At 36.8% G+C, this 26227-nt stretch overlaps 1 protein-coding gene across 2 annotated transcripts in view; it reads left to right on the top strand.

Moving 5' to 3' along the window:
• Nucleotides 1-26227, top strand: part of LOC111507405 (neural cell adhesion molecule 2) — a 200966-nt gene that overhangs the window by 153959 nt on the left and 20780 nt on the right. The window contains exons 4-5 of one of the 2 annotated variants that reach the window (XM_074181524.1): nucleotides 1579-1662; nucleotides 6848-6979. The exons of the other annotated variant lie outside the window; for it this stretch is intronic. Of the exons in view, the coding sequence (XP_074037625.1) occupies nucleotides 1579-1662; nucleotides 6848-6979 (216 nt within the window). The remainder of the gene's footprint in view (nucleotides 1-1578; nucleotides 1663-6847; nucleotides 6980-26227) is intronic. 2 annotated transcript variants of the gene reach the window in all.

The following is a 26227-nucleotide window of genomic DNA, read 5'->3' as shown; positions in this document are numbered from 1 at the left end:
AATGTTAGTACGACAATGAACATCATTGTCCAGTTAGAATGTTCTCATTTAATTTAATTGAAGAGATTTTCATTTACGGTGCGACGCGTTACTTTCATGAGACCGAAAGGATTTTCAATGAACGTTTTCCGAATCGTCCTGTCTGTAGAAAATATTTGAGGGAACTTGTATCCAAATTCACAACCACCGGTAGTGTACATAACAAAAAGCCCCCAGGTCATCCGTCCATTCCGGAAGAATAGCAAGTGCAAATAATTGGTGGGATGATAGTTAATCCTGAACAGTCTACTTATTTCGTCGCGAATGTTTGTGAGGTGTCTCCTTCTACTGTGTGGAGACTTTTGAACAGGAAAAGATATCATCCATATAAAATCAAAATGGTACACCAATTAACTGAAGATGGCCCTGATCGAAGAACAGAATTCTGCGAAATCATGACGGACACCATTGCAAGGCATCCACCTATCTCCACAATGATTGTTTAAGTGACATTTTCTTAAATGGCAATGTTCACAGACAAAATTGCCGTTATTGGAGTGACACCAACCCACACGTTTTCCGGGAAACACATACCCAATATCCAGAAAAAATTAACGCTCGCCAGATTCGACAGCTTTGGATTTTTTATGGGGCTATTTGAAGCAGAAGGTGTACGAAACTGAACCTGCTTCAATATTGGATATACGGCAGAGAATAATAAATATTTGTATAGATATTGACGTTACTGTGTTCGAAAATGTTCGGCGTGAAATATCGGATAGGCTGTTCATATGTCAAGAAGTTCAAGGCAACCATTTTGAACATCTTCTGAACTGACCTCGAGCTTATTACCTCACGTTATGTAGTTAAATGTCAGTGTATACAGGCAATTATTAAAAGTCCCGCCATTTTTTTGTAGGTGAAGATATTGAAATTATATCCTGGGGTTGTGAAGCATTTGCCAGGAGTTTCAAAGAGATGTGTTACCTGGACCCCCCTTTCCATTTAATTTTTTTCCCAGATGCTGCCCAGTCGCCATCTTGAAAGTTTCATCTGTCAATTTTGCTTCAAAATAAAGTATTTATGCATTAATTTCGTTATCCCAAATTTCAATTTTACGAGTTGATCCGTTCAGAAAATGAAAGGGGTGAAGGCATTAAAGAAATGGACTGTATAAAGGAGTGTTTGTTCCGACATCAGTTTTTTCACTATGATCATGCTCTCATTATACTTTTTTCATTTTCAGGAATCGTAGAAATGGTTCAGTTTATGTATGTGACTAAAATTCATTTCTTTTGTTTTTTGTTTTAATTTCCACTAACTTTTTTATTAGCCTTCATGTGTTGATATATCCATAACTTAGAATTGAAAATGATGACAATATTTTTTGAGTAATAACGACCACGTCGATACCTTTGACATCAGTAATCAATTTGCAACTTCGAATTTATCTGAACAATGTTGCTACTCACCTATTTTACAAAGTGTGAAGAAGCACATTCAAAAGAGTTATACATACTCCTGTCAGTTTCATATTCCAGGATTCAGCTAGAAAATATTCAATTATCTCTCGAAAATTTAATTTGTTTTGATTTGCAGAAAGAAATACACCGAAGTTGTCCACGTTCAGAAACTCTGTACCTTTTAATCCATACAATCCACCTAGAGAAACAACTACTGAAGGTAACATCTGACAAGGAAAATGTTTTCTGAAAGATTTCGTTATAAGAATGTTAATATAGAGTACGTGGATTATGAGAATCGTGATTATTTTGTTTGATGTTTGTGAGTACGGATACATGAATAGATTGAATGTGAAAAAAAAAATTTCACAACAGAGTATGCGAAATCAACAGGAAAACACAATCACTGATCGCTAGAAAAGATATCCATGAAGCATTTGGTTATTTTGCTGAAAAAAAAAAGTACATTTCTCGAATTTTCTTCACCTGCGGGGATCCATATTCATTACTTTGAATACCAGAGAAACCATGTCGATCTGTAGATTGTTTATACAATTTCAGGAAAACATTCAATAGGGAATTCATAGCTATATGTTTTTGGTGCTTCAATACTTAATTTTGTTTGTGAAAAAAAAAGGTTTCGGCTGTTTCCCTCTCCATGTACTAACAAAAAATGTGAGAATCTTCCAAAGAAAGGAAGTAATAGATCGCTCCAGATTGAACTCTTCACAACGATGTGTAGACATTGCAACACAGTAACTTTCAGACAAAAACTGAAAGAGAAAACCCTATCAAAACAACTACTTTCATATAAACAATGAATTATACCACACTTTATGAAAGTGTAGTTGTTTCGAAAATATTCTTTTTCCGTGTTATTCAATGTTTGTATGAGAGTAGTTGTTTCGGGAGGGCTTTTCCTTTCAGTTTGTATGAAAATTGCGGAATTGAGAGCTGAAATATTTCCATTCAAAAAATCTCGAAACGCAGTATCTTCCAAAAATATACCCCTTTTGATCTAAACAAAATTATGTTGTTTTTTATCGCTGCCGATGAATGAACTGTTTTTCACTTGCGACACGATAAGCCGTAGACTCTGGGAAGTCTGTTCTGTAGATCTTGCCTGAAATCTTGATCTCTTCCATCCGTTTTTCAAAATTATTCAATTTGTTCTACCACTTTCACGATGAAAATCTGCATTTTTGCACTTCTTCAACCTCTCAAATTTCACTTCTCTATTGTTATAACTTCCATAGTTCTGTTGACGAATGTATCCTGATACATTCCCAAATATCGAAATATTATCAATTCTTGTCGTCGTCGTCTGTTTTTTCATTTCATTCATTTCACTAGAGAAAAATGTTGTGTACTTTATTTCTGCTACAGTTGATGTATCTACATCATATGGCTTTTATTTTCTTGAGTGTTTCATTTTGGCATATTTTTTTCCTATTCTACTTTCTTATTGTTGTTTCTACAGTTTACTTTAGACTTTATTGGAGTAACGTTTATATTCCCACCATCCTTGAAATATCACTTCTGAGTTCTATACTGAGTGACACAAATAGTTGAATACCCACTTCATTCATCAACTCAAAAATCACACTTCAGAACAGTCATATAATTCCAAATTATGTTACTTGTTCATTTCGCTTTTTACCGCTGCCAGTAACTGGACCAGGAGAAACCTTATAGTTGAATTTCACTACTTCGGACTTCCATTGTCTACTATATAAAATGATTTGAAATCCCTGAAACAGATGATAAAGAAGAATTAAAAATTAATAGCTGAAAATAACAATTATATTAAGCAAAATAAACCTGAAATGAAATAATAGTGAAATACAATACAAGTAAACATAGAACAATTGAATAAATGAAAAAATAAAATGAAGAAATGAAAAAAGAAAATAAAAATAAAAAGTGGAGAGATTCCAAGTCACGTTAGTTCACGACGTTTCGATTGTTAGTATCTACAATCGTCTTCGGGTGATGACTGGACTGATTCCTCCGAGAGGTGACTTTTTATTGGTCGTTCGAGTACTTTCACTTATCCCCGCTTTCCATTTTCCGCTTTACTGGTTCCGTGGGAGATGACCGTTTGGCGGGAGTTGGCCATTTTTCGCTTGATGATGGGTTTCCATATGTTGCGTATTTCTACGCTGGCTTGGTTGAATATGTTGTTGGACAACATGTATGCGGCATCCTTGAATTTTCTCCTAAACCAATGTTCCTCTCTGTGCGAGATCTCAGTTTGGGACCACGCGATGTTGTGTTGATGGGTCCAAACATGGTTTGCTATTCCTGATTTGCTGGTTTCCCCTCGCTGTGTGTGTTTCTTGTGCTCGGCAATGCGGACATTCAATGGCCTCTTAGTTTCACCAATATAGGATTTTCTGCACGCACAGGGTATCCAGTAAATGCAATTCTTGGAATCGCAGACCGCGTTTGGTGGCCTGGTTTTCGTGAGGCTGCTACGGACAGTGTTACCGGATCTGAAGCAGGTTCTGAGGCAGGTTCTTCTTATCCTCTCCGATAATCCTCTGATGTAGGGGAGTGCAAGCACTGGTTGTGACGGTTTCTCTTCCTTGCGAGGCTCCTGATGTCTTTTAGCAAAGGTCTTTTCTACCATCCCTTTGGAGTAGCCATTCCGTTGAAGATCATTTTTAATGATGTCTAGTTCCTTCTCGAGACCTTCCTTCGTATTACAGAGCCCAAAAGCACGGTCTAATAGAGTCTTGATGATTCCTCTTTTAGTCGATTGATAGTGGTTGTATTCGTGGTTCAGATACTGTCCCGTATGAATGGGTTTTTGGTATACATATGTTTCCCACTCAGTGTCGATCCTCTTCACCAAAACGTCTAAGAATGGCAATTCGTTGTGGATTTCCTTCTCCATTGTGAAAGTGATGGAAGGTCTCACGCTGTTGATGTGTTTCAGGAAGGCGTCTAGTTCAGGCGTCTAGTTCACGAATCCAACCACCATCAACCAGTCATCACCCGAAGACGATTGTAGATACTAACTAGCGAAACGTCGTGAACTGACGTAACTAGGAACCCCTCCACTTTTTATTTTTATTTTCTTTTTCCTTTTCTCATTTCTTCATTTAATTTTTTTTATTTATTCAATTGTTCTATTTTTACTCGTATTTTATTTCACTATTATTTCATTTGATGTTTATTTTGCTTAATATAATTGTTATTTTCAGCTATTCATTTTTAATTCTTCTGTTTTAGTCGTTTCAAGGATTTCAAATCATTTTATATAGTAGACAATGGAAGTCCGAACTAGTGACATTCATCATGAAACATTGTCAGTCACCTTCAAACAAACCTTATAGTTCTTCACTAAGTTCTCGATGGTACTTTTGCCGATTACCAAACCCTTTAATAATGATCCATCCTAGAAAAGCGGAAGCATTCCGTTTAATGGAGAGTTTCGGTTTTGTAACAATGAGGAACAATTGTCTATTTGAATTTTGCGTGAATGAACTTGAATTGGGAGCATGTTTTAATCATACCATTGAAAGATTTACAACATTTGAAGTTATTCTGTTGGAGCGAATTTAGATATTACCAAAATTAAGTGTTAATGTTTTAAGCATTTTGATTCAACTACGGAACACTTTCATTTTGCTGAAGCAAAAACAAAACTTATACGAGTTTTAATCAATCTGTCTCATCCAGAATAATGCTATCAGATGAAAAACTAAATGAGAAAGTGGAGATAATTCAACTCGTAGAACATTTGTTATCGAGTCAGAAAAGTCAGATTCTGCTACCTGGGCTGAAAAGTCTCGGGCCTAACACATAGATGGCGCTAGTCTCATTGCATTCACTGTTAGTACTAACCTTCAAAAAAAAACTATCGAAATTTCATTATATTCTACTCAAAACAATGGATCAAAAACAATGTCTTGTTTGAATTTTACATTGCCTTTTGATGGGAAAAAATACCGTTCAGGCAAAGTAACACTTTTCAAGCAAGGCTCGAAAAGTTTTCAAAATACTTCGGCTCCATCAGGTGACTTCCAACGTGGTCGTAGAGACACCGATGATGAGAACGCAGTGGACGTCCAAATGAGGCAGCAACACCAAAATATATAAAAAAATCTACAAAATTGTTTTGAATGATCAAAAAGTAAAGTTGTGTGAGTTAGCTGACATTGAAAGGTATCAAAATAATGTGTTTGGCTTCATATTGCATGAGCATTTGTCTATGAGAAAGGTCTGCTCAAAGTGGGTGCCGCGCGAGCTCACTGTTGACCAAAAACAAGAAGGTTTTGATGATTCTGAGCAGTGCTTGACCATGTTTGAACACAAACTTGAATTTTTGATTCGATTCATGACAACAGATGAAACATGGATCCATCACTTCACTTTGGAATCAAAACAAACGTCATCTGAGTGGAGACCAACTGGTGAACCTCTTCCAAAGCGCCTCAAAGCACAATAATCGACTGGAAGGTTATAGCCTTGGTATTTTGGAATGAGCGTGGTGTGATATTCATTGTCTTGAGAAGGGAAATACCATCAACAGTGAATATTATGTAAGGTTATGAGAGCATTTGAAGATGGAATTGGAGAAAAGTGACCCTATTTGAATGAAAATAAGCTGCTGTTTCATAAAGACAATACACAATGTCACAAATCAATGAAAACTATGGCAACATTGTATGAAATGGGCTTCAAGTTGCCCCCTCATATACAATATTCGCCAGAGTGGGCTCCCAGTGACCACTGACTGCTCGTGGACCTCAAAATAACGCTCACCGGTATGGAAATCGCTCGAATAAAGAGGTTATTACTGAAACTGAGGCCTTTGTTGAGGCGAAAGGTAGATTGTTATACAAAAATGGTATATAAATTTTAGAGCGGCACTGTAGAGTTTGAATTGATGTATGAAGCGAATTTTGAACAAAAACTAAACGAGTTTCCTTTCTCAGGCTCGGGACTTCTCAACCCATGAGTATATTGATCAAATTGATTTTGGTTTTAGTAAGTTTCCGATGAAAACTCATGAAAATGTTTTTAGTTACATTCAATTCTATCAACCTGAACGCATATTGATTTTGAAAAAATTATTCTTACCATGAAATTAGGTACGTATTATCTATCACTGTCTATTATTGAGTGAGGAAAATATATTGAAATGAATGCCTGCCAAAGAGTATTAAGTCTTATTTCGAAAGTGAAGCAAGGTGAACGGTATGATATTTGTGACTGGAAGAAAATTGGAAGGAGAGAAACGAAGACATCTTTGTGTTTGGGTGTTCCATTAGAACTTCGATTTCCACGGTGGATGTGAAAATTGAGTGCTTAGTGGATGATTCAGAATTTCCTCTCTTATCCTTTCAGTTGAACTTCCCGAACAATACTTTCTACAATAGACCTATACTTTTTAGATACATTTGTTGACTTTCCCGAAACAAGATATGAAACAGAAACTGAAATTGAAAGTCAAACTGAAACTGAAATTGAAACTGAGACCTACAATTTCGTATCGAAACTGAATACCCCTCCTCCTATATATGAAGGTAATTTCAATTCGGATATTTCAAAGTGAAGCTTCCATAATACACTTGACACCCAGACACAAACACACGCTTTCATTCAACTTTATCTATCCGAGGCCAAAGTAGCTCTAGCTCGATGTTGCAAGGGTATTCTGTTTTCGAAAACTGGTGTTTTTGGTATCGTCTTCGGTTGTAGTTCTACAGGGTGTCAAGTGCATTATTAAGAATTTTGTTACAATTGTCTTTCAAGAGCATACGTGAATCAATTGATAACGGAATGATTTTTCCTGCTATTGGCAAACGTCGTGATAGTATTTTCTACTCGATACTTTTATCTTTGCTATTATATGTAATGATGACTTTCGTCTGATCACTTTATTTTTGGTGCTCTCCTACAATTGTAACAATTTCGTAGAAAATAGATGCAATTGACGCCTTTTAGAATTTTGAAAATGTAGAATAGAACGTGTAAGTAGAACTTTATAGTATTTATGTTATGCTTTCATGTAGAATTTATGTGAGAAATTTTATCTAGCGATGCTATAAAAATGAATTAACAACAAAATACTGATTTTTTGTGAAAGTTTAACAAAGCAACAAATAAAGTAATGCAATGCTGTCAAAAATGTTCTTGGAAATAATGTTTGACCAATATTCATACCTGTACCAGAAACCGACAGTCAAATACTCGTCAAAATGACAGTTTGGGAAATATTTTGAAGTAATTTTGGATGTGATATATTTATATTATCAGATACCTAGTAGGGAAACGCTATTAACTCTGTTAACTAGTTAAGTGATCCAATCATTTTTCTGAAAAAAGCTTGGTTGGGTAACGGGATCAATTTTTCCTTAAAAAACAATTGTTTCTATGCCAACGTTTCGATTTTGAATGAATTCTTCTTCAGGACTCTGTAACAATGAATTTTTATAAGCATAACTTCCACAAAACTTAAACGATTATTATCGTTCCAATTTCACAAGAAATAATATGTTCTTAAGTAAATTACCCATCAAAAAGTAGTTTTTTTGCATTGAAACTATTACTACTCCAAAAACCATCAGACATATTAGATGCATATTGAAAAAAAATAGAAAAAACATTGCAACATCCAAATTTCCGATACAACATCAACACAAAACGACATGAAACAAACGAATGGCTTCATCAGTGATTCTGATAAGTGGTGTCTGTTTTTTAATCAATGACGGAAAGAAAAAGAATGGAAAAAGGAAAAATTATTGAAATATTTCACATATCAAATTGAAATATGCCGCATTGAGGCCATCGACATCTCTTCTACTATTAACACTATCACATTCGAGAATATGTATTATTTCGCTCAAAAGTCTTCCGGATAAATATGGTTGAACATCTAGAATAGTGGAATGATCAAAATCAAAAATCTGTCCATATTATTTCTCATTTTCAACTAGAGCTGTGGGGTTTTTATATTCAATTTCTTAGACTCTCTCATGTGATCTGAAACTCGTGTTTTAAGATACCATCCGATTTGACCAACAAAGCATTTGTGACAGCTTTCACACTTCAATTTCTACGCTATATTGGATGGTATTTCTTGTGATGTTTTTGTTTTTTGTTTCGAGAAAAAATGCTTTCCAACTGTATTTTTATTTGAAAAGGCCACTTTAATTTGTTCGGTACTGAGTAGCAATTCAAATTTATCAAATGAATTTTCTACAAATGGAATTTTGTAATAATTGGGTTTCACCCTTTTATTTTGGGAGGAGAAATTTCTTTTTTTAATTATTTTTCTAATAAGGGCTCTAGGAAAATTATTTTTTACTAGGTAATTCTCAATTAATTGAAGATTTTTATTATGGAATTCAGAATTGGAAATGGCAATTGCTCTTGATTTCAAATTCCTTACAATGTTGATTTTACTATGAAAATTGAGTTTTGAAAAATAATTTGAAAATCTCTCAGAAAAAGTTGGTTTATGATAACAGTTTACCTGTAAAACTCAGTTTGCATCTTTGATTATTTCAGTATCAAAAAATGCTAAAGAATTGTTCTCTTTCATTTCTAGAGTGAATTTTAGTTTTGGATGAAAACTAAAAAAAAGTCTGATATTTCTGTTCGTTCATTTTTTGGAATGAAAGTAACAATATCGTCAACATATCTTTTGAACTTTTTAATGCGCATATTTTTTAGTTCTGCCATGACACCAATGGGAATGGGTAATTGTTTGTCACCCATACGAAATGATACATATCCTCAAATGCGATAGTGTTAAAACTAGAAGAGATATCGATGGCCTCAATACTGCATATTTCAATTTGATAAGTAGAATACCTTAATAATTTCCCCTTTTTTATTTTTTTTCTTTCCGCCAACAGACACCCACTTATCAGAATCACAGATGAAGACATTCGTTTGTTTCATGTCGTTTTGTGTTGATGTTGGTTTTGTGTTGGAAATTTGATTGTTGCAATATTTTTATTTTTTTTTGAATATGTATCGAATATGTCTGATGGTTTTCGAAATAATAATATTATCAACACGAAAAAAGTACTTTTCGGTGAGTAATATAATCAAGAACTCATTATTTCTTGTGAAATTGAAACGATAACAATCGTATGTTTTGTGGTAGGTATGTTAATGAAATTCATTGTTACAGTTCCTTGAAGAAGAATTCAATTACATTCGAAATGTCAGCAAGAAAACAATTTTTTTTTTAAGGAAAAATTGATACTGTTACCCAATTGACACTTTTTATTTTGTCTGTGTAATATTATTATTCAACAGAAATCAAAATCAATTCAAAATATTCACATCTCCCAACTATCTAACATGAAAGGTTTTGGCGAATGACAGCAATTGACCAACTACTTGCCCTGCTTATACCACGATGACACTGAATTATATCAAACAGTGGGACTTATGAGCTTAGGTTTTCGTTCGAAAAACATTCAACTCTCAAAATCTCATATGAATCAACTCAAAAAGTTCATGTACTATAACGACTTCAGATCATATACAGTGTGTCTCACTTCTCATTAAAACACCCCCGTATCTTCCGTAATATTCGAGGTAGAACGATGAAAATCTCAGGACTGATGGAAATGCTCAAAATGCACCTACCACCTGAATGAGAGCGGCCAAAGAGATATACACTGTCCGCCACTCGCGATGAAACACCCCATTTTTACGGTAAAACATATTAGGGGGCAAAATTGGCTCAAAATTCCTTCAGATTCGTTATCAGGACTACCAACCAGATAGAATGAAAGGGTTCAGGTATTGGAAGTGAACTATTTTGCGCCGTAATATGTTTTACTTAAAAATGGGTTGCTCCATCGCGAGTGGCGGAGTGGCGGCCAACCCCATTCAGGTGGTAGGTGCATTTTGAGCTTTCATCAGTCCTGAGTGTTTAATCGTTCCACCTCGAATATTACAGAAGATACGGAGGTAATACGGGTGAGACAAATTCGGATTTTTCAGGACTGAAATTTTTTCAGGAAAAAAATGTAATCGTAGTAAGTTGGTAGTTCTGATCACGAAGCTAAAGGAATTTGGCCATTTTGCCCCCTAATATGTTTTACCGTAAAAATGGTGTGTTCCATCGCGAGTGGCGGACAGTGTATATCAATTTGGCCAACCCCATTGAGGTGGTAGGTGCATTTTGAGCAGTTCCATCAGTCCTGAGAGTTTCAGCGTTTCACCTCGAATATTACGGAAGATACGGGGGTGTTTCCATAAGAAGTGAGACAAATTCGGATTTTTCAGGACTGAAATTTTTCCAGCAAAAAAGTGTAATCGTAGTAATTTGGTAGTCCTGATCACGAATCTGAAGGAATGTTTAGCCTATTTTGCCCCCTAATATGTTTTACCGTAAAAATGGGGTGTTCCATCGCGAGTGGCGTACAGTGTGTATCACTTTGGCCAACCCCATTCAGATGGTAGGTGCATTTTGAGCATTTCCATCAGTCCAGGAAGTTTCATCGTTCTACCTCGAATATTACGGCAGATACGGGGGTGTTTCCATGAGAAGTGACAATCATTTCATTGCAGGCTGATGTTTGTATACAAAATGAGCTACCAAGGCACTTTCCAAAGGCAAAAACCCACCAAAAAAGACCATGGTAACTCTATGGTGGTCAGCGGCTGGTGTGATTCATTACAAATTTCTGCTAACGGGACAAACTATCACATCAAAATTCTATAGTGAGGAAATCGTCGAAATGTACCAAAATCTGCGTCGGCAGCAGCTAGCACTGGTCAACAAAAGAGGTCCAATCCTGCTCCACGACAACACCCGTTCGCACATTTCACAAATCACCGTCCCATTGAAACGAATTGGTGGTCGAAGAAGTTCTGCCTCATCCACCATACTCCTCAGATCTCTCGCCAATCGACTAACAACTTTTCAAGCATAACTCCTCATCGGTAAAATCAGGACCGAGCTGAAACAAACTTCGTCAGCTACATCAAATCCCAAGCACCCAATTTTTATGCTGACGAAATTAATCGACTCGAGTTATGTTGGTAAATGTGCACTGGTTCAAATGACGCTTACTTCGATTCGATGAATAAGTATTCAATGAGAGTTTGAAGTAGACTCATAAAAGCGAAGTAACATTTTGTTACATCCTGATATGAGGCACTGGTTGAAGCAAAACATTCAGTTTATTGAAAATATTCCATTCAGGATTTTCTTTGTTAACTTTTTCTCTTTGTTCTTTCAGCATCCTTTAATTCTTCTTGCGCCTTTCAATCAAACAACAAATGCCGATTCAATCAGTCTTAATGGGAGTTTTTGAGAGTGAAATGAAATTGAAGGAAAGCTTGCTGAAGGTTTCAGATTCAGACTCACTGCTTCGTCACATATTTCTCTGTATACTTTCAGAGTAAATGAAGCTCTCTGATATTTGCCATACGAGACGTTTTTGGCTTTGTGTCGTATAACTTTTGTTTCCTGGGTCCATTGTCATTTCTGAAACGGTACATTGGAACTACTTGATGACTGAGAAGTCTTGACAATAGTCTCACTGAGTAATTTCATTATTCATAAATTTTCTTGTTTTGGAATTCAGTGTTAGTCACATTGTTAACTCTGTATGAATGACACATGTTCATATTAAAATATTTAAATGGAAAATTATTCAAAACATCAATATTCCTAATGTGTATTTATGAAATTATATTTGTAGTGGCACTTGTATTATGATTCTGGTTTTCGAGTCGTTCGAATAGATTCCTGGATTGTGAACATTCTAAAAAATAGGGTTCGTCTTCTCGCAGTCGAGTAAGAATCTAGTAGTCTAATCAATAAGGTCCAAAACATGAAAAATAGAGAAAAAGGTCCTGAAAATATGAGCGATAGCTCATTCGATTCGGAATCACCTCTAGAAAAATGTTTTTGAAGGATTTGGGTGCAAGTAAAAAAATTGGAATTGTTATTAACAAACTAAGATAACAAAAATGGTATTTAGATTTTCGGAAATAACTCAAAGAGTATTGATATTTAAGCAATTTTGAAAAAAGCACGTTGAAAAGGAAATTTCCGATAAGAAAGTTTGACTCCCAAAACTCTATTTCCTTTATTTATAATTCCAATTTGACGTTGAAAATAGGGTTCCGCGCGGCTGTTACGGCATGCGCCCCCTGCCGCTAAAGAGAGTTTATCAAAAGAAATAATTTTTTTATAACATAAAATGTCATTTTGAAACTTTGAAAAGAAATCTAGACTTTGGAATCAATCGGTAGAGACGAAAAAAGACCGGATGCTTTTGACATTTGTTCAATTGAAGAACGGTAAATCAGTTGATTCGAACTCTACATTAGCAACTTTTCTGCAAACCAGTGCTGCTGACTCATCAGGTAGAAGTTCCAGGCGACGAAAATAATGATTTCTTCTGCCCAATAGCAGTTGAATCTTTCGGTGTTTTCTGGTCTGTTTTCACATATATTCGTATAGCTGTTCTATCTAGAGAAAGATTATTTTACTGCTTTTTCAGAAACACAGTTTTGGAATTATACTATTCAAATACATAGCAACTGGACCTACACGTGTGTGAGTCTATTTCATGACTCACATAAGTGTCTTTCTTATGTCCGTTATTCTGTTCCTGAGGCAATTTAAGACACTATGATGTAATTAGAACCGATGATAAAGGTATTTCAATTGTTCAATGAAATATTCAATTGAAGAACATTATACTTTTGAAGAATTCATCTGACAATAGTTAATAAAATAAGATGAATGATAGAGAAAATCAGTGAGAGAAAACTTTCACGAAGAAACTGAAAATCATTGTTTGAAGCTATTCAACTCATGAATGAGACGAAACTGCTAATATCAGAGGTTACTCTCACTGTCTATCAGTGTTTGAAGTGAATTTTAAAGTTTTCAAAATTGAAATTTAATTTGTGATATACTCTATGGAAAAGAGAATAATGGGTTAGGTTAGGTCCAAAGTGAGTGGGTCTATTCGAACCTCCACCGCAACCCGCAAAGGTTCATTGTGACTCACACCTATTCACACTCGACCAAATAAACCAAGCTTCTTAACGAAGCCGATTAGTTTGTATGGTGAGTGGTCTTTCAGGTCAGATGGTAAGAGTACGGCTCTGCCGAACTCTAAAAACCTGATTCGGTCCCCAGCGGAGCAGGCACAAAGTATATGCTCTGCTGATTCATCGTTAATGGGGTAGTCGGATAGTCAAGATGCAAGATTCCTACCTTGATACTCGCGACAACCTTCCCATATGAGGGTTTTTGCACCTCAGCTATACCTGACGATGCCTTAGATTCAACCGTGCAGGGTTTTTCGCCTCTAGTTTTGGTGAATCACCACTTGAGCGCAAACGTTTGCTAACCTGCTCTTGGGGGTTTGTTTCTCCACCAGGGACAGATTCTGCGTACGCCGCTCGGGAATTTGGTGCAAGGCGGTTTCATAAGGCACCCCTCTCTTGAGGACACGACTCAATCGTTTCCTGGCTGCACCACCAAACCTTTTTTTTGGTTCAGTTATTGGATCAGGAGTAGGAGAGTTGAGAAGCTTTCGCTCCTGATCTTAATTTACAGGGAGGTCACTTGAAGTCATAAGCTCACCATCCATCTCCTCTGTAGACTCAGCGTCAGAAAAACTTTTCAAGTTTACTCTGTCCATACAAGTCCTACGAGTAGCTAGGGAAAGAAGGTCAATCAAGGCAGAGCCTCGCATTTCCGTGGCAAGGCGATGCTTGGATGAGAGGGCGCCCGGTATCTCGAAGGTTCCGAAAAGACAGCTGATAGGCTCGGTGTCATTCATACTCTCGGCATGGATAAACACACCTAAGGAATAAGCCATCATTGGGATGCCATTCAGTTAGGGAATAACAGAACCACAAGTGATTCTGCCATTCCCGTATCCAGCGGGGCTACGTGGAAGCAGAAAGATATGAAATAAATGTAGCTCAATGAAGGCAAAATATTTCAGTGGTAATTTTTCTTGACTGACTCTCACTCGAAGCAATCTTCACCTGTAAGTGTCAGAACATTATATCACGATAATTGTCTTGTTTATGTTTCTAAAATATACATTGTCTTTTCTGAAGTATATGCAATATATTCCAAACCGAGTTTGGCGTTAGAAGTGGCAAAAAAGTTTTTGATTCCATAACTTTTTTTCATTTCTTCTTCATCTTCAAACCACCAACAAAAACAAAATTTACACAGCTGAAGCAATAGTCGAAACATTCATAGTCAAAAGAAATCTGGAACCCTGAGGTATCTTGATGGACCAACAACTAATACATACTTTATTTCATGAATATATGGTAATATGAATGAATTAGTTACTTATTTCGAAGTTTCAAAGTTTCTTCATCAACTCTGCAAGGGTTTTTCTATCGAAGACTGTTGAGAAGTGAGGCCGAAACTCTCTCCACAGTTCTGGTACTCATTGATTAGTTTCATTAACAGGCCAGTATGTCCAGGAATATAGACCAGAGATAATTTTTTAGAACTTCTTACTGATGACAGTGTATTCATGGTTTGCTACCAACGTGGAAGTTGCTCTAGAGAACCATATGCTTCCAGGGGATATGTACAAAATATTTATTGAATCATGTGTGATGTTGGTTATCGTCTATCACATAGGAATCAGTAGCGTAGATTTTCACTTGAAATGCAGTAAAGAATTCAGTAGAACTGATCTTTCTTGATCTGTACAAATTTTAACTATCAATCCTAGTATAGAATATCATCACGATAATAGTTACAGCAACCCAATAGAATCGTATCTTATTAAAATTAAAATAAAAAAATGCATATTCATTTATGAAAATCAGCTCCTTTGGCACTTCGTAGTGATATTTGATACACCCACCCTATAAATAGGGTGTTCTCAATCTCCCAGGACCTGTGCGTGGAGTGTCTCTTATGGCATTCGAAGCAGTAACTTGCCCTCTATCCATGCATTCCTGGGCAGTGAATGTCACAAAGAATGTTTCCTATGTCTGCACAGTGCTCTGCAAACGATCTTTGAATTAGTAAACATCCTCCTTGGATGTTCCTTTATGCGATGAACGTCTTTCACCATTTCTCGTTGGGTTATGTCGCGCGAGAAATCCACGGGGACTTCAAAAGTAGCGACTGATATGAGTGCAACTGGCCATAAACGAGGGAGCACAGGAAAGTTATCAGAATTCAAGAACTCATGTTGTTGTGTTTATCATTATTTATTGTAGGAAACGATATTGTTCCACTTGATACATAGATACTAAAATACATGAAACCTAACCATTATTATGTTTGAAAAAAGTAGTCTGAATTCAGACTACAAGATAACGGTGTATACACATAGAGAATCCTGAAAGTCACATTTTGTATTGAAATATCTATGAAATATTACGTTCGTTGAATTATCTACAAAGCTCCTGATATGAAAATTATTCCTCATTTGAGATATTATATTAGGTAGATAATTGAGTTTACAAGGTTGAATCATATGACATATGTGTGAGATAAAGGATCTGCGCTAAAAATATCTATTGAAATTTTTCTCTCAAGATGTGAGGTTACCTTTGGTATCTCTGACGAATGAGGTCGAGGTGCAGTTGTGAAGTAGGTCAGTTTGGTTTTCCCAATCTGATATCAAAATGAGCTTATAATATTCTGGTATGAGAATTTGGATGAATCGTAAACCCCCATATCCCTAAATATTTGGAAGGATTCAACATCTCGAGCGATCATCAATATGGCTTTCAGAAACAAAGATCAACAGGCGACCTTCTATCGTATGTCACCCACATTTGGAATAACGCAATCGAGGAACATTTAGAATGAAGAGCTGTTGCGCTTGATATTTCTGAAACCTTTGACCGTGTGTAACATGAGGGTTTGCTGGAAAAACTACGATGATATGGCTTGTGGGATCATTTCTGTATATGGCTTTCCAGCTTCCTGAAAAAACATTTCCTGCAAGTGGCCGTCGATGGATATCTATCGAATACTTTTACCATAAACGGTGGTGTTCCCCAGGAATCCATATTGTCTTCAATCTTCTTTTTATTGTATATCAACGACTTGGAATCCAATTCTGAGATATTCAAGATTAACGAACCTCACGACGTCAGGTAGAAAAGGGTCAACGAATGTTATTGACAATTTACCTAATTCAGGTACAGTAGGTAGGGTAGGTCCAAAGTGAGTAGGTCTATTCGACCCTCCACCGCAACCCATAGGGGTTTATTGTGGCTCACACATATTTACACTCGTCCAAATGACCCAGCTTCTTAACGAAGCCGATTAGTTTATATGGTGAGTAGTCTTTCTGATCAGATGGTCGGAGTACAGATCTGCCGAACTCAAAAAACCTGATTTGGTCCCCAGCGGGGCAGGCACAAAGTATATGCTCTGCAGTTTCAGCATTTTCCAGACAGAAGCGACACACACTCTCTTCCGACAGTCCAAGTATCTGCATGTGATGATTCAGTGACCTGTAAGAAGGCCTGTTAGACATCGTAATTCATCCCTATTGCAGTTCAACAACTGTTCGGAATCAAGCTTCGAAGGGTGAATAAACGCCTTGGAGTGAGCCAATCCTGGAAGTTCTGCCAGAAGTCCATAACTCTTCTTGCCATCCAGGTGTTCAGTGTTTGTTTGGCAAAGCCCAAAGCGATGCCAATGCAAGAGAGTCAGCAGCTTCATTGCCTTCCAGGCCAGTATGGTCAGGAATCCAGACCAGAGACAATCTGTTTAGTCTTCTTATCGAGGAGAGTCTTTTTTGGCAGTTTGCTACCAATTTAGGCGTTGCTCGGTAGGAGTCAAGAGCTTCCAATGGCGCTTGACTGTCCGAGAATATTTTTATTGACTTGACTCCGCACACAATTTAATAGCGTAAATTTCCGCTTGAAATACATTCGCATAAGTTCCTAGGCAGGTAGATAACTCTGTCCTGGGTCTGCGACTGAAGACACCTGCACCAGACCGGAAGGTGTTTTTGATCCATCTGTGAACCAACAACTATCTACTCTCAATATTTCCTTCTCCCGCAGGATCCAGTCCTCTTCACTCGGGAATAGTACTTTATAAGGCAGTTCGTAGTTGACAGTTGGAGGCATGAAGTCAGAGGTCATTAATAGGTACAGGTACAGTAATAAGCACATTGAACTACCTGAATCAACATAAATACGTTTCACGTAGTCGTAATACCCAGTCATCGGATGTATGAATCTCTGAAGAAGCTAGCCACTCGCGCCGGCTAAACGTCAGGAAAGAATCCAATAAGTTGATGACCTTCAAACCCGAATAAAAACAAAAATACTGATACTGGTTTGTGTAGACGATTATTATGATGGATATATAAACAAATATTAGAATATTTGTGACAACGGTGGTTTTGATGGCAATAATCAATGATTTTCTCAATTCTGACATTCAAATTATAACACTAGGAGTCGCCCACTACGTGGTCTCATGAAATGATCAATGATTATCATAGAGGGTGGTTCATATTCTAGTGAGGTGTACAACTTTTTTTATGAAAATTAAGGAAATCGTCCCTATTTTTTGATAATAGAAGGTAGTAATTTGAGATTCATACTCCTACATTGGACATGCCCATATTGAAATCTCCCGCGACCAGTCAGCATATATTGAATTCTGCTAAGTGAACAGGTGGACAAACTCTGCGTGAAGTAACTTGACCTGAGTTTCTTAACTCAGAAATGTATCCACAGGAAATATTCTGAGACATGATGCTGGGCTTCAACACGTGTTATTTTGTGTGGAAAGTTCACCACATGAATAAAAATGAGGATACTGGTATCTCTCAAAGATTGAATCATCTAAAAACCATTCCATTTCATTGAGAAATATCGTAAAGTGAAGCTCAACTTCAACAAATCACTATCGACATTAGAATCGTTTGGAAAACAATGTTGTCTAATCATTTCCCCAAAGTTTGACGGCATGTTTCATGAATTACACACGATCAATTACATCCCCTGGGAAATTCATGAGGTACTCGATACATTCGTTATTCTAATAGCAGATTGAAATTTATTGGACAATTTTATTAAAATGTCTGGAATAATCGTTGTGAATGGTAAAGGGTGTGTCTGATATCTAATGAAATTTATTCGATTTCCAATTATTGGACAACATTAATTTGTTGTCTATTCCTACATTTGAAAATGAATGTCTTGTGAAGGAAATCACACAAAAATAATAGTGGTCATTGGATGTGCTGAAAAACAAGTCTGAATATGAATCATATTCATATTGTTTTAGGTATAGTATTTACATTACATACCTAGCATAAGATGTCTTCATTAGTAACCCTCAATGGTGAAGTCATTTCATTTGGAACGGAGGTGAAATATCTTGGCATTGAAACTCGCTTGGAAATAGTTTCACTCAAAGCCAGACTGTCCTATGGACATGTCGAAAATTTTGTGGTGAAACTTGGGGTTGACGTCCCAAAAAAATTCATAATAGGGGAGCCCGAGCGGGGATTTCAGGATTTACTAAAGCGTGGCAGATTAATATACAGAGGGATACCTTGTACCCGGTTAAGTACCTCCACCAAATATGAGCCCCATGTATAAGGCCGCCTGTGAGGAATAAGGGATCAGATTAGTGAAAAAAAATTGATCATCAGAAATTCTCGAGTGCGTCAGATTAAGGTAGGGTGAGTTGATTACCTGCTAAAAAGTGTATATTCCAGTAATCTGACAATTTGAGAGTGACGTAAAAAAAGGGGAGGGCAGCAAAGTTGTAGAAAAAATCCGTCATTTCGACATTCTCGACAATGGCTAATTTTTTTTTGAAGGAAATGATTCAAGGATAACGAAAAATATATGATCTGACGATTTCCGCAAGCCGAAATAACAAAAATTCGTCGATAAAGTTTAATGCGTGCAGCTGTGTGATATCTATATTTCCCTCTTCGAGTTTCTATTCCTCTATTCTCTATTCACTTTATCTCTATCTATTACTCTCTCACTCCGTCCCCACTCTGAATTCTGTTGTCATGACGCCATCACATCTGATCACAGAGACTCGTTTGTGATGAAGATGATTAATAATTAATCAATTAACTAATGGATGTAACCGTTACTACGTGGTAGGAAATCATAATGAAGAAAAGAGAAATTGAACTTTCTATGTTTCTTACCACTTTCATTCGTAACTAACGTTACTGCAGTTTCGTCCTACAAGGACATTTTCAAACTTATACAATATATAAGTTTGAAAATGTCCTCGTAGAAAAAAACTGCAGTAACGTCAGTTACAAATAGAAGTGGTGAAAAACATCAATTAATTATGAAAAAATTCAATTTTTTTGAGCATTTAAAAAATTTTTTTTTCTTATAAATACAAGTATTCTACTTAAAAAACATACATTCATTTATCTGCATGCTATTTCCTGAACTTCTCCTTAATTAAGTTCAATGAATTAAAAAACAATTAAAAAAAATATTGTTTTTGTCAGATTAAGCGAATCCCCCTAGATAATTGTCAGATTATGATACAGCACGTCTAAAACATAAAGATGAATCATTTATATCTTAATTTGATGTGCTTGAGTATTTCAAAATGACAATTTTTTTGCACATTAAAATAATGACCGCGAGTTTGCGTCAGATCTAAATCGTCAAATTATTGAATGAGAGTTTTTTTTTTGTTGCACTGAACACCCCCTCAAAAAATCTGATGCGCTCGATTGAATTTTTTTTCTTTTCACTTTTAACCCTTACGTACAACCACCCACATAATGCAAATGATCAGATTAACATACCAACATTATTAAAAATACGTAGGACATTGATGCTATCAATATCTGACGCACTCGAGTATGTCCATGCAACAGTATTTTTTAACATATTTGAAAATCTATGGCCGCTTTCCCCACCCATGAAAAGGTATATATTATATAACATTCTTTACTTCTCATCATCTAAGCTTTACAACCTAATATGCCTCAATGACGCTCGAGTAAATCCCCATTTTGTATCGTGGGCTCCCCTGCTATTATGTGATGATTGCCAGACCAATAATCACTTATGGTGAAAGCTTTTCAGTAAAAAGGCCCAGGCAAAGCTCTCTGGCCTATAGAGACAGGCTTGTCTGGCCATCAGTGGTGCCATTAGTACCACACCGTCAGTGGCCATAAATATCATCCTAGATCTACCTACTCCTCACATTTTTCTGGAGAAAGAGGCAATATTGACTACATATAGATTTGTGCTTATTGCCAATTGCACAAATCAATTGCAGAGTGCAACAGCCTGTTGGTTGTCACTGGAAGTTGCAGCATTCTGGAAATTACCTCCAACATCATGCCTATGTCAACTACGAACTGCCTTATAAAGTACTGTTCCCGAATAGAAAGGACTGAATCCTTCGGGAAAAGGAGATGACAAGAGTAGGTAGTTGTTGGTTCACAGATGGATCAAAAACACCTTCCGGTTCTGGCGTAGGTGTTTACAGTCGCAGAACCAGGACAGAGCCTGGTTCTGCGCCATAAAATGGCTTCCTCGGGTCACGCACGAGCATTGTATGGCTTCCTCGGGCCACGCCCGAGGAAGCCATTGTATAGCGAAACACGTGTTGCGTTTTTGTAATACTGTCTAGTGAAATTCACACAATAAAGTGTTTTTAGAATACGTAAAGTATGGATTTTCATCAAGTATCGGCCGTTTCCATCATATAGAGATTTCAACCTTCCTAGGAACCTATACCAATGTATATGAAGCGGAAATTTAAGCTACTGACTTGTGTGCGGAGAGATTGGAAGGATACAATCTCATACTCAAGACAATAAAAATATTCTTGGACAGTCAAGCGGCGTTGAAAGCTCTTGGCTCGTACCAAGCAACGTCTGAATTGCTAGCAAACTGCGAAAAACGACTCTCCTCGATAGGAAGACTTACCATATTTTCTCTGGTCTGAATTCCTGGCCATACTGGCCTGAAAGGCAATGAGGCTGCTGCCTCCCTTGCAAAGGAGGGTGCTGCAAGCAGCTTCATCGGATCAGAACCTGCCATTGGCATCGCTTCATCAGGCTTTGCCACACAAAGATTGAATACCTGGATGGCAAGAAGATTTATGGACTTCGGGCAGAATCTTCTAAGATTGGTTCACTCCAAAGCGTTTATTGACCCTTCGCAGCTTGATACCAAACAGTTGTTGGACTTCAGTAGCGATGAACTACGATGTCCAACAGGCCTTCCTACAGGCCAGTATCATTTGAACCATCATATGCAAAGACTGTCGGAAGATAGGGTGTGTCGCCTCTATTTGGAAAATGATGAAATAGTAGAGCAAATACTTGGTACTGGGTTCATTTGGTCGAATGTGAATAGATGTGACCATCTGTGATGTGAATAGACCCACTTTGGACCTAACCTAACATAACCTAGTAACGTGCTAATATTCGAAGAAAATAGTTTTGGGTACATTTTGGGAGAGTTTTCATATTATCAACATTTCTTCTGCGAGTCTTGATTTTTGAACTGAATAATGCTTATTTTTGGAAAAAATGATTTGGGTACTAAACTATATATTTTCATGGAAAGTAGTATGAATTTCCTATGCATCAAAAGGCATTTTCCGAGGTGCGACAAATGATGTACCTACTTTCATAGGAGTTTGCACCATGAATCGTTCAGTCATCAGTAGTTTAGATCTTCAGCTCTGCAAGACCCGTGACCATGAAGAGATAGGGGTCGGAAAATGTTTCTTTGGAGCAATGGAGTAACTTGATTTGGTTTTTGGTTTTCGACATTGAAGGAGGTGATCACAACTGTGTTGGAACACGTTCAGCAAAAAGCCAATGTGAAAGTCGCAGAGAGTCACTCCTGCGGCAATACAATATTGTTTTTTTAACAACATTGGAAACTTCAGCTCATCAAAGCACCCGTTCTTTGCTTTCTTCACGCCAAGTGAGCTGGAGTCAGAAAATGAGGTGTTCATCATGGCCTGCTAGGATTATGTTTTCAACACCGTAGTGTACCATACATGCGTGATAGATATAGATTAATATAGAGATATAATGCGGCCCTAAGAGTCCTCTTTTGTGACTTTCACAGCATTGACCAGACATCGGTGTTGCCCTACGCTTCGGGGGATATTGAATCTGTCATTGAAAATGAGATATGCCAAATTTAATGGAACTATTAATTCTCCATCCTTGGGCAAATACAAGATAATAAACCTGCCCATCCAGACCATCAGAGTAAGACGATATTTTTCATGGAGGTTTTAGCTCCGGATAAGGTGAATATTGACCATTCTGTAGAAATAGTTGTTTAGCTTTTCGGAGTCATTTGTGAAATTATGCCTTCCTACTCTCGAATCTCAAGATCAGGTCAGCTTGACGCAGTAAAGCAGAAATCATGACCGAATAATTGCAGAAGGCTCCCATTTTTTGCTCATTGCGTCTGCTGAGTGCACATGATTCTCAGACCTAATGATCACTTATCTCAAGGCTTGGGAAAGTGGTCATTGGTTGAGGATGCTGCTGATGCCTACGGTTGTATCTAGGCATCGTAAACGGGGCCTGACCAGCACAATCATTTCAGATAATAATAATGACAGTGATGATATGATATTTCATCGTAGAATTTTCAGCTATGAGTGAATATCATATATTATGAAATATCATAATATTCTTTTTGGGTTCCGTAAAAACGACTCAGACTGCTATGTTGAAATAGTTGTTCTCATTATTGGATTCCAAAGTGAAATCATTCCCTCTCTTCTGCAGAGTTTGAATGTGATGTCAATTTGCCGTACTAAAGCAGGAATTTCGACCCAACAAATTCATAAGGCATAATAGTTCATTTTCTCCACTCAGAGAACACGATTCTTATCACGATGATCATACACTTTACGGTGTGGGGAGCGGCTATTGCTGGGTGATGCCGGCGCACCCTCCGAATATGTTGGAGCTTCGGGGATAGGTGTAATCTTGTGGGCAAAAGGAAATAATCATCATTAATCATTTGAAATTTAGATATGATGAGGATGCTAATTTAGATGTGTTCGAAGTGAATCTCCATACTATATTCTTTCAGTGTTCTGTTTGTTGTGCGTTCAGAGTATAATTTCGTGTTCGCATTCAATAATGTACTGACATTACCTCAATCACAAGAATTCACCGTTTATTCTTCCGACTGATTCTTTTTTAGGTCACATATAATGTTTATCTGTGAGACGAAAATGAATGGATTTGTTTTTTTTTTGTAAAAACCGAGAGAACAAATCGTGGGCGTACAAGCAGAACTCTCTAAGTCCACTTTTTTCGAAAATGAAGAATGTATCACGTATAAGTCTATATTAGGGTAACGCTCCAGGCAAAGAAACATTCAAGTCCATTTTGCGTTTGTTACTGGACATACACCGATTGAAATTCACTTAAGTCTAACTTCGTCATAATTTCAACATGCAGAATCGGTCAAGTGCACTTAAATGATTTTCAGTTTCTACTGACCAATAAGCGACAAGTCTGAACAGGAAAAAACCTGTAAGTCTGTCATTTGGTGTTTATTGTTTCGTGGTGTAGGATCCTAAGAGTTTATCCATATTGCATAAATGTCTTCCAGAGGCAAAAATATTGTTTTTTTTTAGCATGCAATGAACAAGTGAGCCATGTTATCGATAAAAATAGTGTCACTTTTAAAACATCTATGAACAATCATGAAAACTTGATATGTGGAACATCATGTGCAAGACCACCTAAAAAACTCCGAACGGTCAATTGTGAAAAATGTCGTTTCAAATGTCAGACTAAATTCTCAGATGCTGAAAGGGAAGCTATTTGTACACAATATTGGAAAATGGACAATTTCAAAAGACACACTATTCTCGTAAAACTACGAAGAAAGATTACCTGGACAGTGAATTATCTATTTCAAAGATGTGCAGTCTCTACAAAGAAAAATGTGAAGCAGAAGAAAAACAATTCGTGACATTTATAACGTATAAGAGAATTTTTGGAGAGCACTATAACTTATCATTTTTTAAACCTAAAAAAGATTTATGTCAAATTTGTGAGAGGCATAAAACAGCTGAAAATGAGGCAAACAATAATGAGAATTATGGAAGTCATATAAGGCGGAAAAAATATTGCTACATAGCTAAAGATAAGGACAAAGTACGAGCTACTAATAATGAAATTTTTGTTTTATCAACTTACGATTTGCAGGCAATACTTCAAATTCCCTGCTTGGATGTTAGCTTCATGTACTACTCAAGGAAAATTTGCGTGTACAACCTCACAATTTACAATTCAGCTCCACCGAATGATGCCTATTGTTATTGCTGGTCGGAATTGAATGGAAAAAGAGGCAGTTCCAAAATAGGTTCCTGTTTATATTTACACCTGACAAAAAATTTGCCTTCACATGTAAAGGAAGTGTCTCTATGGTCTGACACATGTAGAGGACAAAATCGAAATCGGCATGTTGCCGCTCTGCTTATCTATGTGGTACAGTTTTCACAGCTTGAAACTATTCAGCACAACTGTTTGGAAAGTGGACATTCCTATATGGAAGCAGATTCCATGCATAGTGCTATTGAACATGCTAAAAAATTTGTAACAGTTTATACAATCAATGATTGTCTCAATATATTTAGACTGGCAAGATCAGAACGGAATAAAAACAAAAAAAAATGAGCCCTACAACGTACAAGAATTAAAGTTCACATACTTTTACGATTTGAAAGCATTGTCAAAAATTTTGATCAGAAACAAATCGAAAGACTCGGAAGTTCACACTGTAAACTGGTTACTTATCCAGAGCTTAAAGTATTCGAAAGGAAATCCAGGCGTTATCGAATACAAATACATACACGATGTTCCGTTCAAATGTATCAATGTTTTTGGAAGAGGAAAGAGACCCACATTTCCTAGGCAGCTGAAGAAACTCTACAATAAACCATTACCAATAAGTGTAAAAAAAACAAGATCTTCTCAAATTATGCGGAAGTGAATAAATTCCCATCGAATTCCATGGATGGTACAAATCATTACCTACCTCGACAAATGCGCTAGATCAATCTGCTGAGCCATGTGTAGATGATAGCGAAGTAGACGACATAAGTGACTCTGATGATGAACTGCCACTAGTTCACTTAGTCCAAAAAAGTTAACATATGGAAGAGGAAGAAAACCTCAAGTACAGACTTGTTGTGAAAAAGCTGAAATAAAAAATTCTGTTTTTTTGTAAATGTTCGTTTGATTGGATTATGTGCCTTAAGAAATAGCATACAAACTCTCCTTTGGTGATCAAAATCATTTATTCATGAAAACAAATTTTACAGGTGGATTTGAACATTCAATTGCGATTTTCTCGTTATTCACATTCATGGACTTACATGATTCTGCTTATACGCCCACGAAACTGAAGAACGAATGCCTATAATTGAATCAATCTGTATCAAAATGAGAGACAATCAAGTTTTTTACGTTCCTGAATAGTGGGCTCTGGTAAATTCATGGCAGAAACTAGTACTTTCGTGACTGATTGCATGACGAACATTGTACTGCATCTAACGGATATTTATGTTAGTTTTCTGTGAAAATTCAACTCGCAGGTGATTCTTGTTTATCCAGCAGCAGGATCTTGTTGTATGGAATGACCACCTAGAGACCATATTATGAGTATTCCATGATTACAGAATTAACTGATCCTGTAATCAATTTCACGCAGAATTTTCTACCATTGGGTTCTTGGAGCTCACCTATATTTGTAGGTCTGTTGAGAATTCTCGTTTGCTACTTCAACAAATATGAGTACTTTTATTACTG

Source organism: Leptinotarsa decemlineata, unplaced genomic scaffold (genome assembly GCF_025532065.1).
Source record: "Leptinotarsa decemlineata unplaced genomic scaffold, Ldec_3_MD MMD2_tig00026314_RagTag_RagTag, whole genome shotgun sequence".
Classification (NCBI taxonomy): Eukaryota; Metazoa; Arthropoda; class Insecta; order Coleoptera; family Chrysomelidae; genus Leptinotarsa; species Leptinotarsa decemlineata.
Note: the sequence above shows the minus strand (reverse complement) of the source record. Positions and strands in the feature narration are given on the sequence as shown.